A 14,767-nucleotide genomic window follows, 5' to 3' on the forward strand; every position below is an offset into this window, starting at 1 on the left:
GTGATGGAGGTTAGAGTCTGAACCTGCATCACGCTCCTCTTCCAGGGGGAAAAAAAAACATACCTTAAACTAGCCTAAGCTAGTTTAGTGATCTTTGCGGGTTTAAGCTGGCAGTAAATCAAGGGCAGAAAAGGTATGAGTAAAGCATATGTATTGCAGTATAAAGTGGAACCCAGTGCAATGTGTACGGCACCATGCAAAGCCACAATAGCTAAATGGCTTCATGTCTACTTATTGCTTCTCCATGTTTTAGTCATGTATTCTTCCCCGGTCTCCCAACATGACCAAGATGGCATTCAGCTGACCATCAACAAAGTGCCTAAAACCTGTATAAAACCAGCCAACAGGGACATGGACTAGCTTGACCATTCTGGGAGACCAGCTAAGACCAGAAAACCATCTTAGGCTGGTTTAGGCTGCTTTTTTTTTCTTCTCCACAACCCCCTTCCCCCCAAAAACAAACCTAAACAGACTCAACCCAGAATTCACCAGTTACACAATTGTTAGCTCTGACACTTACAAAGTCCAGTTGTTTGTGACAGAATGTCACAATGCATTGTCAGGATTAAACTTGCATCACATACATCCTCACTTCTTCAAAATATAATTCCCAATGGAGGAGAAAACAGAACAACTAACTAACAATCTGATGAGTTTCAAATGCTCATTAACGATACATCATATATTTCTGTTTCAATTTGTTGCATACATTCAAAACAAAATCAGTAGGGAAAAGTCTCCCAACATTTTCAAAACAGCTTTATATTTCGACAGAAATTTATTTAAAATGTACTAATGTACTGCTATTGTATTTATTATTTATTTTGTTGTGTGCTCTCTCCAGCACTCAGGACTGCACTTCAGACACACAGATAACACTGTGCAGTGGCTCAGAGCCATGGAGTCTGTGGGTTTGCCTAAGGTAAGTCAACACACCCACAAACACACACATGCTGACACATTTCTTTGCCATCCTATCTCTAAGGAAAACAGCACATTTGACAGACAGACAGACAGACAGACAGATAGATAGATAGATAGATAGATAGATAGATAGATAGATAGATAGATAGATAGATAGATAGATAGATAGATAGATAGATAGATAGATAGATAGATAGCTGGATAGATAAATAGATAGATACAAATTTGGAGCAACATAGTGCCATCCAGCTTCATCTTTTCCATGGACATCCCTGCAAGTGTATAAATTGAATAAGCAGAGAGTGTGGGTGCTGGATTGGTCTGCCTGCAGTACTGACCTGTCTCCAATTAAGAATATGTGGTGCATTATAAAGCATACCATACAGGAACAAAGACACCGTTCAATTGTCAGTGGGGGAAAATTCCACTTTCTAAACTGAAAAGTGCCCAAATGCTTAAATGAGTGGTAAACAATGGACTGTCCCAAAATTTTTGGAACATGTTGCAATCATCTAATTTGAAATGACTGTATATTTAAAAAAAACAATGACATTTACAAGGTAAAACATCATATAATGTGTAGTGGTAGAGCTTTCAATATAGCAAAGGGTGAATATAATTTACAAATCACTCATTTTTATGAACTTTTCTCATTCTGTCCCAACTTTTTCGGAACTGGGTTTATAATATGTACCATGTTAATACCAGTGTATACTTTCCGGTACCTTGGAAATACCATTTCAATGCTATAGTTTATGAATATGGGATCTAAAATACTGAAATATTAAATTATTAACCACCACAGACATTTGGACATGGCACCCAATATTCAAATTCCCCGTCTTTAACGTTTCGTTATCTTCTAGCATGTACTCTTACTTATTGTATGGCTTTTGATTCTACATAGATTTTGAACAGAGTTTCTAATGAATTCTGTCTTGTTCTTGTCTAATGTTTTACATGGGACCAAAAGAAAATGGAAGACTTGTGCGTTTTTTCTCTTTCAGATATTCTATCCTGAGACAACCGATGTGTATGATCGCAAGAATATGCCCAAGGTCATCTACTGCATACATGCACTGAGGTACAGGACACTACCTAATTTTTATAAACATTTCATTCTATTCTATCACTCAAAACTTGTAGAAATGACTACCTAAAAAAGGAAACCTTTAGCTATGGACATAGAAAGGCTTGCTTACTTCATCAAGTTTCATAACCTACCGTAGAATTATAAAAATGGTGGTTAGGTTGTGGTCACGGTTTTGTGATCTATCAGTTATGAAAACAGGTTTGTAAAGCATCAGTATGTATGACTGCTCACAACAATCTCACCACTGAGAAAAGCATATGTTTTTGTGGGGTAGTGGCTTGACTAGGTGGTCCCCCTGATGTGTTTCTACCCATCAGTCCCGCTGGTTAATGTCCGGTCTGTCTTGAGTCATTTCCTGTCACTGATTCCTGTTATTTTCTGCCATTACCTCCAGAGACAAACCTTTCTAACTTTTTACACCTGCTCTGTTGTACATTCTGGGCAATGGTGTCCTAAGATCATTGACTTCCTGAGAGCAATGCTGTGGATCATAAACACATCCTTCAGGTTTATTCCTTGTCAAATTTCAGAAATTTCCCCAACTGTAATTTTTTGTTTATACTTTTTCTGAAGAAAGACTTACATAAATGATGATCACAGGCAAAATACAATTTTAGGGATCATTACGTAGTAATCCATTATTTTGTAGAGGGGTGTTATGATTTGCCAATGATTTAGAGCAAAAATACTGGTCTAAAAAACAACCTTAAAAAGATGGCAGCATCATTGTTATTTTTTACAAAGAGATGTAGTTATAGTACTAAAATCAGTTGACTCCAGCACCACTTGTTACATTATACTGTATGTCAATGACTTACAAATAAAAAAAAAATGTAATAAATCTAGTTGTGAGTTTTTCCGAGGTTAAAGTGCCTTTTACTCCAGATTCCAGATTTATTAAAGATATTTTAAAATCCTTTTAGATTCTAATTCATTACAAACTTTCCTTGTATCTTAATGCAAGTCCCCATATGGTTAAATCTTTGAAATATGAGGCTCTCAATGTGGCTCCGTGTGTTAATAGTTAAACGCTGCACATTTTCAATGATTGAAACCCAATTGTGGGTCATGTGGAATGAGGCTAGTCTTTATTGTCGATCAAAACAAATGTCTGAATGACAAATTTTGCTGAAATTAGAAATGTACCTTTATTTCATCACGTAAAAACAATAATGTCAAAATAAACATATACATAATCATGATAAATCATCTGTCCTACTGTAAATATTACTCTAAGTTATGCTTAGAAAGCTCAAGGGGAATCCCTCCAGATGAGCTAAGCATAAAGGTGTAGTCAAGGCACTGATTTTTGATCTCATCTGTATGGCATCTAGGCATTATACAGTATGGTGATATTTAATAAATACAGTAAATATGATTTGTGTAGTTTGCTAAGGCAAGCATCAGAATTATTATTGCGCATGGGATGATTGCTCAGTATTAAACTTTGGCTTATAAATTAGCCTGCACCTTTTGCACAGACATGAAATATACCTTTTAAGAATAAGAACCCCTACATTGTTGAGGAGAGGTGTGCTATTACTTTTCTATGTGAACTGGATCTTTTGACTTTTAAGCCAAGCAACTGCATGACAACATGTGAAAAACCTCTCATAACCTCATGGCGATCACTCATAACACTCTAACATTGTTGCATTGACTTTTGTAAGGGAACATTGAATTTAAGAAATGAAACAAATGAAAAAATCCCAAAGACTTGAATTGTAGGATGGACCCAAGCCATATCTAGGGATCAGAATTTCATAGATACTTGGGCATGACTGTTATAACCACCTAGCAACCACCCTGGACACCTAACAACTGCACAGCAACATGGTCAAAAAACACTCTTAGTCTTGGCAACATCCTAGCATCCTGTCGTCACTCACATTTTCTCCAGGAAATGTAAAAATCCAGTTTAGTATTCAGCTGTGATATTTTGTGAACTATATTTATTATACGTTTTTGATCAGAAAAGCACTGTGACGGAAAGCAGAAAACTGTTTAAGGATAAAATTTTAATGGAAATCCTTGTCACAGTCATAGGTATCTTAATATATGCAAATCTCAACAGTCAGACTTTTGCAGCCAGCGTGATCAGGGGAATGTGTCTAATAAATTACTACAAGAAGACTTATTTTTTGGTAAATGATTTATAGTGTTTTCCTGCTCTCTCTCTCTCTTTCTCTCTCTTGTCTCGTGTTTTGGTTGCTGGCTTCCTCCCTCTGCCATGCACACGCTTTTCCTTCCTGAACCTGTAGTTAACCCCTTCAGTAAAACTAGACAACACTGACACTGCAGAGACCCCTGTGAAAACGGGCCAGACAACCACAAGTACATACTTTGCATTTAGGTAGTTGATAAATAACATATTTGTGAACTTTGTTTTTCCCAACATCAAAATTTTAGGTAAAAATTTATTTATGGGTAGTTGATGTACAACGTGCCAATGGACTAATCTTTTTTTAACCAACATGAAGATTTTAGGTAATAAAAAAAAATGGAAAGTGTATATTTTTGGTGCTTTAACTGGACACCATTTCTTTCAAACCAATTTTACACAACTTACTGCCCCACATTTTAAATGGTCCGAGATATAAATGTTTTCATTATAAATATTCCATTTAAACTTGGGTCATAAAATCTGTTCGTGTAACTATACAATTTGTTTAAATTAGTTTGAGATGGAGATGGCATGTTTAAAAAAAAAAAAAAAAAAAACATTTGCTGTATATATGTGCTGTATAAATATATCTGAAGTCACATGTCAGTCCGCATAGCTCTGCTATCAGTTTGGCTCTAAACAATGCACTGTAATTGATCCTTTTGTGACTCATCAGCCTTAGTGGCCTACACCTCTTTTACAAGGAGTTAAACCCACTTAACCTTTGCACCTTCTGTAGTACGGAGGCTAAATTCACATCAGACTGTGTCAGTCTGTCTGTCTATTGATGTTAGGGTTCTAAGTTAAAGGAGGCACGTAAACTTTATCTTTTACACAAATAGGCTCAGGCGCACGGCACTCTAAACTCTTCAATAATTCACTACTTTGTTTGTCCTCAATCAGCGGACAGATAAAAGTTTAATGCAGTTTCCACTTGTGTTTCACTCTAACTTCAGGCTATGCAATTGGGCTAGGATTGGTCCAGCTTTATACTCCCATCTTGTGGAAGAATCTTATAACTACATATTTTGTGATCTATCATATTGGTCTTTTTTTGCAGAAAAAGCATATTTAGAATTAGGGCTGGGCGATATGGCAAAAAATATTATCACAATATTCTTTTTTCATATCATTCGATATCGATATTTATCAGGATATTCAATCACATTTGCACCTTGCACATTTTTTTTGAATTTCCAATCGTGTGCAGTTTATCAATCGTGTGCAGTTGGATATGAATGTTGTAAGATGATCTTTTAATTTTTAATCATAATGAAGGTATACTGTATGTATATATTATTTTTTTACATTAAAATTATTTTCATATTTATTTACATACAGATTTCCAAGTATGGGACATAGAAGCCCTGAAGGAATTATACTGTAAGGGGGTTCAGGGGTATCTCCAGAGAGAAAATTTTGAAAATGTAAAAGTCTGAATGGACCATTTTTCTATTTTCATTAAAGTGAAAGTGAAAACTAGGCTACAAACTAGTAATTGTTTTGTCTTTCATCCTTGTCAGAGATGATGAAATCTGAATAATTTCACAAAATTAGAACTGAAATCTATTTGTTTATTATTAAAGGTTTAGAACATGCTGATTAATAAAACTAAATTTAGAAAGAAAAACGTTATGGTCTAAAGGCGCTCTGGAAACACGCACCTCATGTTTACTCACATGTGGGGAAAAGAGGAAGCGGGTGTGGAATGGGACAGGGCATCAGTGAAGCATGTTTCAGTGCTAGAGAAAAATATTCAAGAATACAGCGCAGAAAGATCAGATATGATGTAACCGGAACTGTTGTTGCACTGCTCCCTATGATGAGAGGGCGTAACCTTCGTCATGACGTCTTGCAGTCAAGATGGAATCAATCTGGGGTTCAGATCCAGAACGAGGTCACCTGCATAGTGGGGGCAATAGCAACTTCATACAGTTTGATGCTGCGTTTCCACTTAAGCGGATGAAATCCGCACAACGCCACTCCCAACACTAGGTAACTGATTGTCTCGCGCTGCTGTGAATTTTACAATCCACCTCGTGAGCTTGACGCTCGGCTTCCATAGGAAGGAATTGAAAGCGCTCGCTCACATTCGCTCACTAGGCACCAGTGGAAACATACGATAAGAAAGCCAAACTGCTAGTGTTTTTAGCAACACACATGTCTAGATGTAGAACACAGAATTACTCAAAAGCTTATCGTAGATATCGTGGACTTTTTTTTATTGCAATAAATATAGATATCGTTTTATCGCCCAGCCCTATTTAGAATATGAGGCATAATTAAACACTTAAATTAAAACTTCTGCCTCCATTTACTCAAACTATTGCTGTTCCAAACCTCCATGACTTATTTTCTTCCTTGGAACACAAAAGGAGTTGAATGTCAGAAATGACATGTTCAGTTAAGGGGCAATATTTGCTCCTTTATATTTGATTCTCAGGGGCATTTTCTACATTTTTTTAGGGCAGTTTTTTTTTTCTAACTAAATTAAAATTACGCTATGTCATCCTTTTAGGTTAAATATTTCTATTTAACCAGTACATTAACAAGAGCTAAAATGCATTACTACAGTGTTAAAATGTCTTCAGTTTTTCAAAATTTAAGGTCATAAAAAGTTTTAATGGGTTCAATGGGCTCCTTGGGTCACAGAATCCATGTTCACGACCACCTTTGTCACAGCGACCAGACACCGAGCACCCCCAGCCAGGGCCCTGTGAACGCGACCCCCCTGCCTTCGTGCCATACCGCCATACCATGGCGAGAATTGTGACGATTCTCAAGGCCGACCCAAGAGGTCCTCCTCCTCAGTCGCTAACCCGCCCTATGCCGGGTACGCAGAGCAAGGTAAGTGCATCGAGGTTTCCCTCAGCACAGCCCGCTCGGGACGAGCCAATTATGTGGCGTCACATGCACCCCCCCACCGCGAGGCCCCACCTCCATATACTGTACGTCAGACACGATCGTCCCCTTAGTGCCCCATCGCCCAGAGCTTGGATGAGTGGCTAATGCTTTCCCACACATAGCGATGGCTGGCCAGGACCATCCGACTCAGTGCGAGAATACCACCCCCCTGCGTGCGTAGATCGTGACCCTTCTTCGCAAGAGCGCGATAGAGCCTGTCCCTCCAGCCGAGATGTGGAAAGGATTCTATAGCCCTTACTTTATCCTGCCAAAGAAAGGCGGTGGTTTGCGGCCAATCTTGGACCTGCAAATTCTGAACCAGGCCTTTCACAGGCTCCCGTTCAAGATTGGTTTGTGGTGGTAGACCTGAAAGATGCGTAATTTCACGTCTCTGTTCTACCTCGACACAGACCCTTCATACAGTTTGCATTCAATGGCCAGGCATATCAATACAAGGTCCTCCCCTTCGCCCTGTCCCCTCGCGTCTTCGTGTGCAACGGGCACGCAGCTGCCGGTTCCTGGTCAGGACCGGGTGGGCACATCCACTACCTAGAGTTACTGGCTGTACTACTCTCCCTGTGGAGGCTATTGCCGTTGATTCAGGGCAAGCATGTGTTTGTCCGGTTCAACAACACCGCGACAGTGGCATATATATATGGTGGCGTACACTCTCGTTGCATGTCCCAACTCTCAATTCGTCTTTTCCCCCTTAAAGAATAGGAAAGGAAAAGAACACCTTCCCCAAAGCGTATAATAGTGTTAGTTTGCCCAAGCAAAATCTAATACTCTGTGGAGAGAAAAACATAGAAAGAAAAGGCTGTGGCTGGCATGGACTGTTTCCCCAGGGATGTGGGGTCTTTTGGGGCATGGGGGGGGGGGGTTTATGTGCAGACTGATTCTCCTGCTATCAGCAGTTCACCTAACACGGTTCATCTGTTGTGGCGTTTTTCTATAGGGACCCCAAGTGTCACTACATCGACACAACATCGAGTGAGTGACAGAAGGGGAACATCATGGTTACTGTTGTAAACCTGTTGATGGATGGAACGAGACTTTGTGTCCCTCTTGCCACAACACTGTACTAGCCGCTGAAATGGCCAGACCTTGTCTTGGTTCATCAGCACAAAACCTGAATGGATTCACATTACAGCTCCTTTTATACACATATGTCAGGGGGATTGGCTTGCAAATTCCACTCGCCAATTCTCATTGGCCTTTTCTCAAAGAATGGGAGGTGTTCGGGGCTCTCAAGAGTGACCCCTAGTGTCATGACATCACTCCATCAGGGAACGGAGGTTACGACAGTAACATGACATTAAATGTCCACTTTTAAACAGCCCTCCTAAGTTCTCTTCTATCCTAAGTGTTCTTTTTGTTTTTGATGATTCACATTCTTTGTGTGTATTGCCACCTACTGGGTAGGGAGGAGAATTTATGGAGACTTAAATATGGTTCAGCAGAAGAAAAATATCATACACATCTTAGATGGCATAATTTTTCATTCTTGGGTTAATTATTCCTTTAAGATCTATCTTCTTAGATGAACATATAGTTGGTGTAGATGGTGTCTTCTTCCTAATGTCTCGCGTGATGTATGTTAAATGTTTGAACAGTTGTCTCTGGGAAAACTTTTTTGGATCATTAATTTTTTTTTTTTTACCTCAAACTCATTGTGTGTCCTCTGCCCTGCTCTCATGACCAGCTGCTCTTTTATCTCTGAGAAGATTATCTATCATTATCTTCCTGCTGTTTGATCATGCTAACTTCATGATATAATGCATTTTATTCTTTTTCTTTTTTGAGCAGTTTGTATCTCTACAAATTGGGAATTGCCCCTCAGATCCAGGACCTGTTGGGGAAAGTAGACTTCACAGGTAAAGTACAGCAATTATTAGGGTCATTGGGAGGAAAGGTTTTATTTATGTTTTTCTTATTTGAACAGTTTATTACTGAACTTTCAATTAATCATATTTTCCCCACCTCTGACTCAAAGTACCAGGGCCATAACCACAGCTTTTCAGCCTTGTAAAGTACCAATATTGTACTTATTTATCTTTTAATTCTAAAGCGCTTAATTATTTAAATCCTGTCAGAGTAGCTTTGGAATTAAAAAAATGTAGACTACTTAAAAATGTTAGTAAATTCTGGTAGTATTGCTCCTTTACAATAATGAAACTCAAAGCACAGGCTTTTATTCATTATAACTGAAGTGTAGATTCACCTAAGCCAGAAAAGTGCCATGTAGGTTTTAGTGAAAGTGAGATGATGAGAAGAAATTTGCCTGAATGCTTGTATTTGATTAATGAGCAGAGTGCAATCTAATAACAGGTTAATACAGGTTTTGCTTGCCTCTGAGTGTAACTGTTTGTCTCAATCATTGCTCTATTGTGTTTTTTCTAATAGAACACCTAATCAGGTAAACAGAGTTCAATTCATAACAATGTAGTCTGTATGATGGAGGTGGAAACCCATTTAAAATTAGAGCAAGATATTTTTGCCGGCATAAATGAAATAATTTTGATCAGTGCCACTCCATCTGTTTTGATAGATTAAAGAGCAGGCTTCTGGTGCTGCCCTGTAATAGTAAATAGATACAGTATGTAACTTAAATGATGAATACCAGCAAAAGTTATGCCATTTAATATTCACTTTCTTTCAGAGGAGGAGATCAGTAATATGAGGAAGGAGCTGGAGAAATATGGCATCCAGATGCCCACCTTCAGCAAGATTGGTGGCATCCTGGCAAATGAGCTTTCAGTAGATGAAGCAGCATGTGAGTGGCTACTTAATCTATCTCCTAAAAACATAAATATGTATTTTTAATTTCATACTGTATGTTTACAATAAATGCATGTAAATACACTTAATGTACATTAGCCTCATCCTGAAGCACTTTTTCAAAACAACATATGTTTTAATGTCTTTTCTCTGCAGTACACGCTGCTGTCTTTGCAATTAATGAGGCCATAGACAAAGGTCACGCAGAGAGCACAATGGTAGCTCTGCAGAATCCAAATGCCTTGCTGAGAAACACACAAACACCACTGGCCCAAGCCTACCAGGACACGCTAAGCAAAGCCAAGAGGAGGAAAGAGAATCAGGCCTTGGGACGGGTAATCTAGATATCCATGTTAGAAATGTAGATATCCTTAAGACTGACACAGCCACTGTATCTTTATTATTAGTGTTGTCAACATTTTAGAATAATAGTTAAGTCAACAAAACTATGAAATAATACAAATTGCACTATATGAATTACTGTATGCAATAACCAAAATAAGTTATACAAATCAAATCTTATTTACCTTTATATGTAGGCATTATTTATATTTGTCAGCAAAACTAATGAAAGATTTAGCATGCTTATGTGGGTATGACATATTGATAGAATATTGGTCTTGGTGGACTAGATCTGCTACGCTGCTGCTTCTGGAGAGCAAATACTGAGACTTGCTACTGTTAGAACATACGCAGATATACTGAGTTAAGCATGTGGACATGCTGCTGCAATTAGAAAACACAAGACATGCTGCATCAAGCATGTATGACATGCTGCTGCACAATTACACATAAATATAATCCACTTGTAGTAGATCTAGACCGGTGGAGCAGGGGAGGAGGAGGGTTTCAGGGACAACTCTCGCAGTGTGGTGCAGTGAAATCGGTTAGCCAATTGGCTTCCCGATTGCACATCAAAGACCTGTCAGCTTTCATCATGTGAGCCGATTGGCTTGATGCATCACATGTGAGCAAGCTAACTGGCTAACAGATGAGAAGTTCAAATAGCCTATCAGCTTGCGCCATTCACTGTTTCGTGCCTGAACTTAGTTAAGTGTATCTAAACTTTTGACTGGTAGTGTAGGTACAGTAAAGTATGTGTAGGAACTTGCTGTTGGTAAAATCTCTTGGGGTCAGTTTTAGCAGAAGTCATCAGTTACTATGCAATGTAATGCATTGCCTTAAAGCTAACTTGGATAATAGGCCATAGGAATATACAGTATCCAGTGCTTCGTGTCTAAGTATAGTGTAAGAACTAGCATTTTTCATAGTAAAGATCTGTGAAATTTATTATCTGTGATTAAGTGAAAACTCCCAAACAAGTGAACATCTGAACCTTTTCACCAATAATGCACAACTGTTAATAACTTGCTTAGAACATTAGACATATTAATATATTAATTTGTATTATTTAGCAACTAAAAGGTACATACAAAGCATGTTTGCTTGCATTTCTTTAAAAAGCCTCCTTTCCAACAAGGTCCAGCATTACTACAAATCAGCAGGATTTAGATAATAAAAATACCACTGCATCAGCCTCACCTTCATGCTGATGTTCTCTAACACTCCTCACATACTTTGCTGACTCCAGTATCAACCGATTACCTGATGTTGACTCAATAAAAAGAGTCATTTCGTTGTTTGTAGACATGCAAGGGTGTGTGAATGGTTTACTGGGGCAGTGTCAGATCTCTGAATAACTGCTCAGAGCATTTTTTTTTATTTATCTTTTATTCAAATGTACTTATTAAAGTGACAATCGCCCTTGAGCGAAGAGTCTTTGATTTTCCTTTTGTTTTATTTCCTTTTTAAAAACTAAGTCACTGATTGTGACTCACGTAACTGTATCTTTATGTGTGTCAGCGCTCCTCTATTGCTTCTGAAGAGAGAGATGTATATGAAGAATTACTGACGCAGCAGGAGATCCAAAACAGTGTAGATCTTGTAAACAGTAAGTGTGGCGTTATTATTCATTTTTGTGCTCCTGTATTTATACTTAACTCCTTATGATTTCACATGTGCATTAAGAGAACATACAAAGGTGTTTGGATGCTTTCTGGGGAATCCATTTATGAGAATGGAACCTCGATACTTTTATTTTTTTAATAGTATATTGGTAGATGAGCAATTTCCAACCATGTGTAGGTGTTCTTTATGCAAGTTCAAGGGAGTACTTGGAAAAAATTACTTTTTGCAAAAAATTCGAACTATAGTAAAAAAATATATATAAGGGCTGTCAATAGATCAAAATAACTAATCAGGATACATTTAATTATTTTTCCCAGTTATTTTAAGTGTGGAATATACCGTATAGCATATAAACCACTGGAAGAATTTAGTTTTCTGCAAAAGCAGTGGGTTAAAAGAGACATAAAATGCATGGTGTCAATAAAAGGTTACTTGAACCTCACTAATGGGCCTGCACTGCAAATGTTTTTTTTCTAAATTTTGATTTTTGTTTTGCCGTAAAAATATATAAACATTCTTAAAACAAGATGTTAAAGCAAAATGGCATAAGAAATGTTGTCTTGTTTTCAGAGACATCTTACTAAATTTAGGTTTGTTCTTAAAACAAGAAAAAACTTTTTGCCAGTGAGGTAAGAAAAAAAAACGTATTTACTTATTTATAAATATTTAGATCTTTTTTTTTTTTTTTTTTTACTGGAAAACAAGACAATAATACTAATTAAAATGTATGTTTTTTTATTATAATTTATATTTTTGCAGTGTGTAGGGGAACATAACATTTTTATATATGGCATTCAAGTCTGGTATGTACATAAAATTTATTCTAGGCTTTAAAAGTAATGCAGATTTTGTCTTTGTAGCGTCAGCAGCTGTTCATCAATTAAACCAGGCTATTGATGCTCAGGATCAGAGAACCCTCCTGGCCAGCCTTAGGTTACCTGCTCTTGGTCTTGTGGGAGTCATTGACTCCAACTTACACTGCTACCTGGAGCACTTCACGTCTTACAGGGAACATAAAGTTAAGGTACCGTAGCAGACTCTGTTTCCTCTTGACCAAGAGTCAAAGTCAGGTGAAATTAGTTTGATGAACATCTCTTTGTAGGATGCTGGTGCTAGTGCTCACCTAGAAAGGGAAGAGATTCAGAGGGTCATCACATCCTGTAACGAGTTCGCAGAGGCCGAGAGACGAAGTATGTTGCACACGTACATGTACCCTTGGCTGTAAGAGAATGTACAGATTATTGTGTAACATATGCAAAATAATATGGGCGGTGTACTCTATGTGTTGTTATGTCAAACTGCGTAAACACTCTTAATATAATTCTTTAACAACACTCTTAAAACACTCAAAATAATATATTAACCTTAATTCGGCGCTGGTATAACATTTTTCTAAAGCCTCTGCATCATTAACATAATACAAATTTAGCAGAAAATCCTGTTTTATTGCCACCCAGTGGACCTTTTCTGTGCATTATTTTTAAAGTAGAATAAAGTAGTAAAACATTAATTAAAAATGGCTGCCCTTTGTATTGCAAAACACTCTTCTTTTTGATGTGAAATCTTTGCTGATTTTGATATAGTCAAAGTCACAATACAGATTTATTGTTACTGATATTTTAAAATGAGCTGAATACTATCAAGTTGTGCATGGTTAAAATCTTGTAAAGTTTTATGTGAAAGGCACATTGAAATCCATTGAAATATTGAAATATGATACAACAGTTTTTTTTAGGTACATCTCTCAATCACCTTTACACCATGTATTTATTTGATTTTGTCTATCAGCTAAATTTAAAACATTATAATTTTCAGACTTATATTTCATACTTAAGGTTTTACAGAGTTTAAGGAAGAAAACATGCATAGTTTGATTAATATTTACATTTATTGGTTTATTCCATATATTTCTTCCATAAACTGTTTTGTTACAATCACTCTTCCTCAGATACAATTAAAGTTAAAAAACAAAGATATGTAACTAGGTTACAAGATCAAAGTGTCTTAAGAGTGTAGAGTTTTTCATAGTTTGTCATTCAAAACATTCACTGCATTATATTTTTGGATTATATGTTTATCTGATATTGTTGATTGTTGATGGACACAGAGCAGGAGGCTGTTGCTGTAATCAATGCAGCTATTCAGCGTGGCATTCCAGACGAGACCGTGGAGGAGCTTCTGAACCCAGAGGCCCAGTTACCCATCGTCTACCACTTTGCTGCCAGCCTGTACCAGGCTGAGCTCTTCAACCTGCAGATTGGCTCTCAGGTCAGCTCTCTTAAGCTGCGTTCACACTACCAGCTACTTTGTCGCTGCATGTCACCTGTGGCTGGCGGTTAGATCGCTAGTGGTGTGTATGGAGAGTCTAAACAGCACTGTTTCTTTACAATTAATATTATTATTAAAATATTAGGATCACGTGAGCTCTACCATCTTATCTTGTATTGGCTGTTGCTTCTGAAAGTCGCTCTTCATTTGCATAAAGTAAAATAAAAATCAACTTTGTCGCGTCGCTGGACATGCCCACATCCGGTCGCCAACGCTTGCCGTCGCTCGTGTTGCCGGAAGTCGCCAGCTCTCTTTGAAAATGAACGAGATGAGGTTGTTTTGTCGCTGCGTGTCACTGGCAGTGTGAACGCAGCTATACTTTCTGATTTGTATTTAGGTAGTTGACATGAAATACTTGTGGGAAGTTGACAAATCCTTCTGTGTAATGTACTACTGTATACTCCATCTAAATACATTTGAAATAATTGTAATTTCATATAATTTTTACAAACTAAGAGTACATGGAATATTTTTAATTTTTGTTACACTGCAAGACCATTTAAAAGGGTCATGACATGAGGGATAATATTTTCCTTGATCTTTTGACATATAAGTGTTCATTGTACTATGAAAACATATTGTAAGTTTCAAAACATAAAATTTTCTCC

General features: G+C 37.5%; 1 protein-coding gene across 2 annotated transcripts in view; it reads left to right on the top strand.

Annotated features, from left to right (window-relative positions):
- Window positions 1-14,767, top strand: part of LOC127639215 (ras GTPase-activating-like protein IQGAP1) — an 84,161-nt gene that overhangs the window by 31,454 nt on the left and 37,940 nt on the right. For both annotated transcript variants that reach the window (XM_052121126.1, XM_052121135.1), the window contains exons 4-12: window positions 845-922; window positions 1,932-2,008; window positions 8,892-8,959; window positions 9,745-9,858; window positions 10,020-10,198; window positions 11,727-11,814; window positions 12,692-12,855; window positions 12,934-13,021; window positions 13,939-14,099. In XM_052121126.1, the coding sequence (XP_051977086.1) occupies window positions 845-922; window positions 1,932-2,008; window positions 8,892-8,959; window positions 9,745-9,858; window positions 10,020-10,198; window positions 11,727-11,814; window positions 12,692-12,855; window positions 12,934-13,021; window positions 13,939-14,099 (1,017 nt within the window). The remainder of the gene's footprint in view (window positions 1-844; window positions 923-1,931; window positions 2,009-8,891; window positions 8,960-9,744; window positions 9,859-10,019; window positions 10,199-11,726; window positions 11,815-12,691; window positions 12,856-12,933; window positions 13,022-13,938; window positions 14,100-14,767) is intronic.

Source organism: Xyrauchen texanus, chromosome 4 (genome assembly GCF_025860055.1).
Source record: "Xyrauchen texanus isolate HMW12.3.18 chromosome 4, RBS_HiC_50CHRs, whole genome shotgun sequence".
Taxonomy (NCBI): Eukaryota; Metazoa; Chordata; class Actinopteri; order Cypriniformes; family Catostomidae; genus Xyrauchen; species Xyrauchen texanus.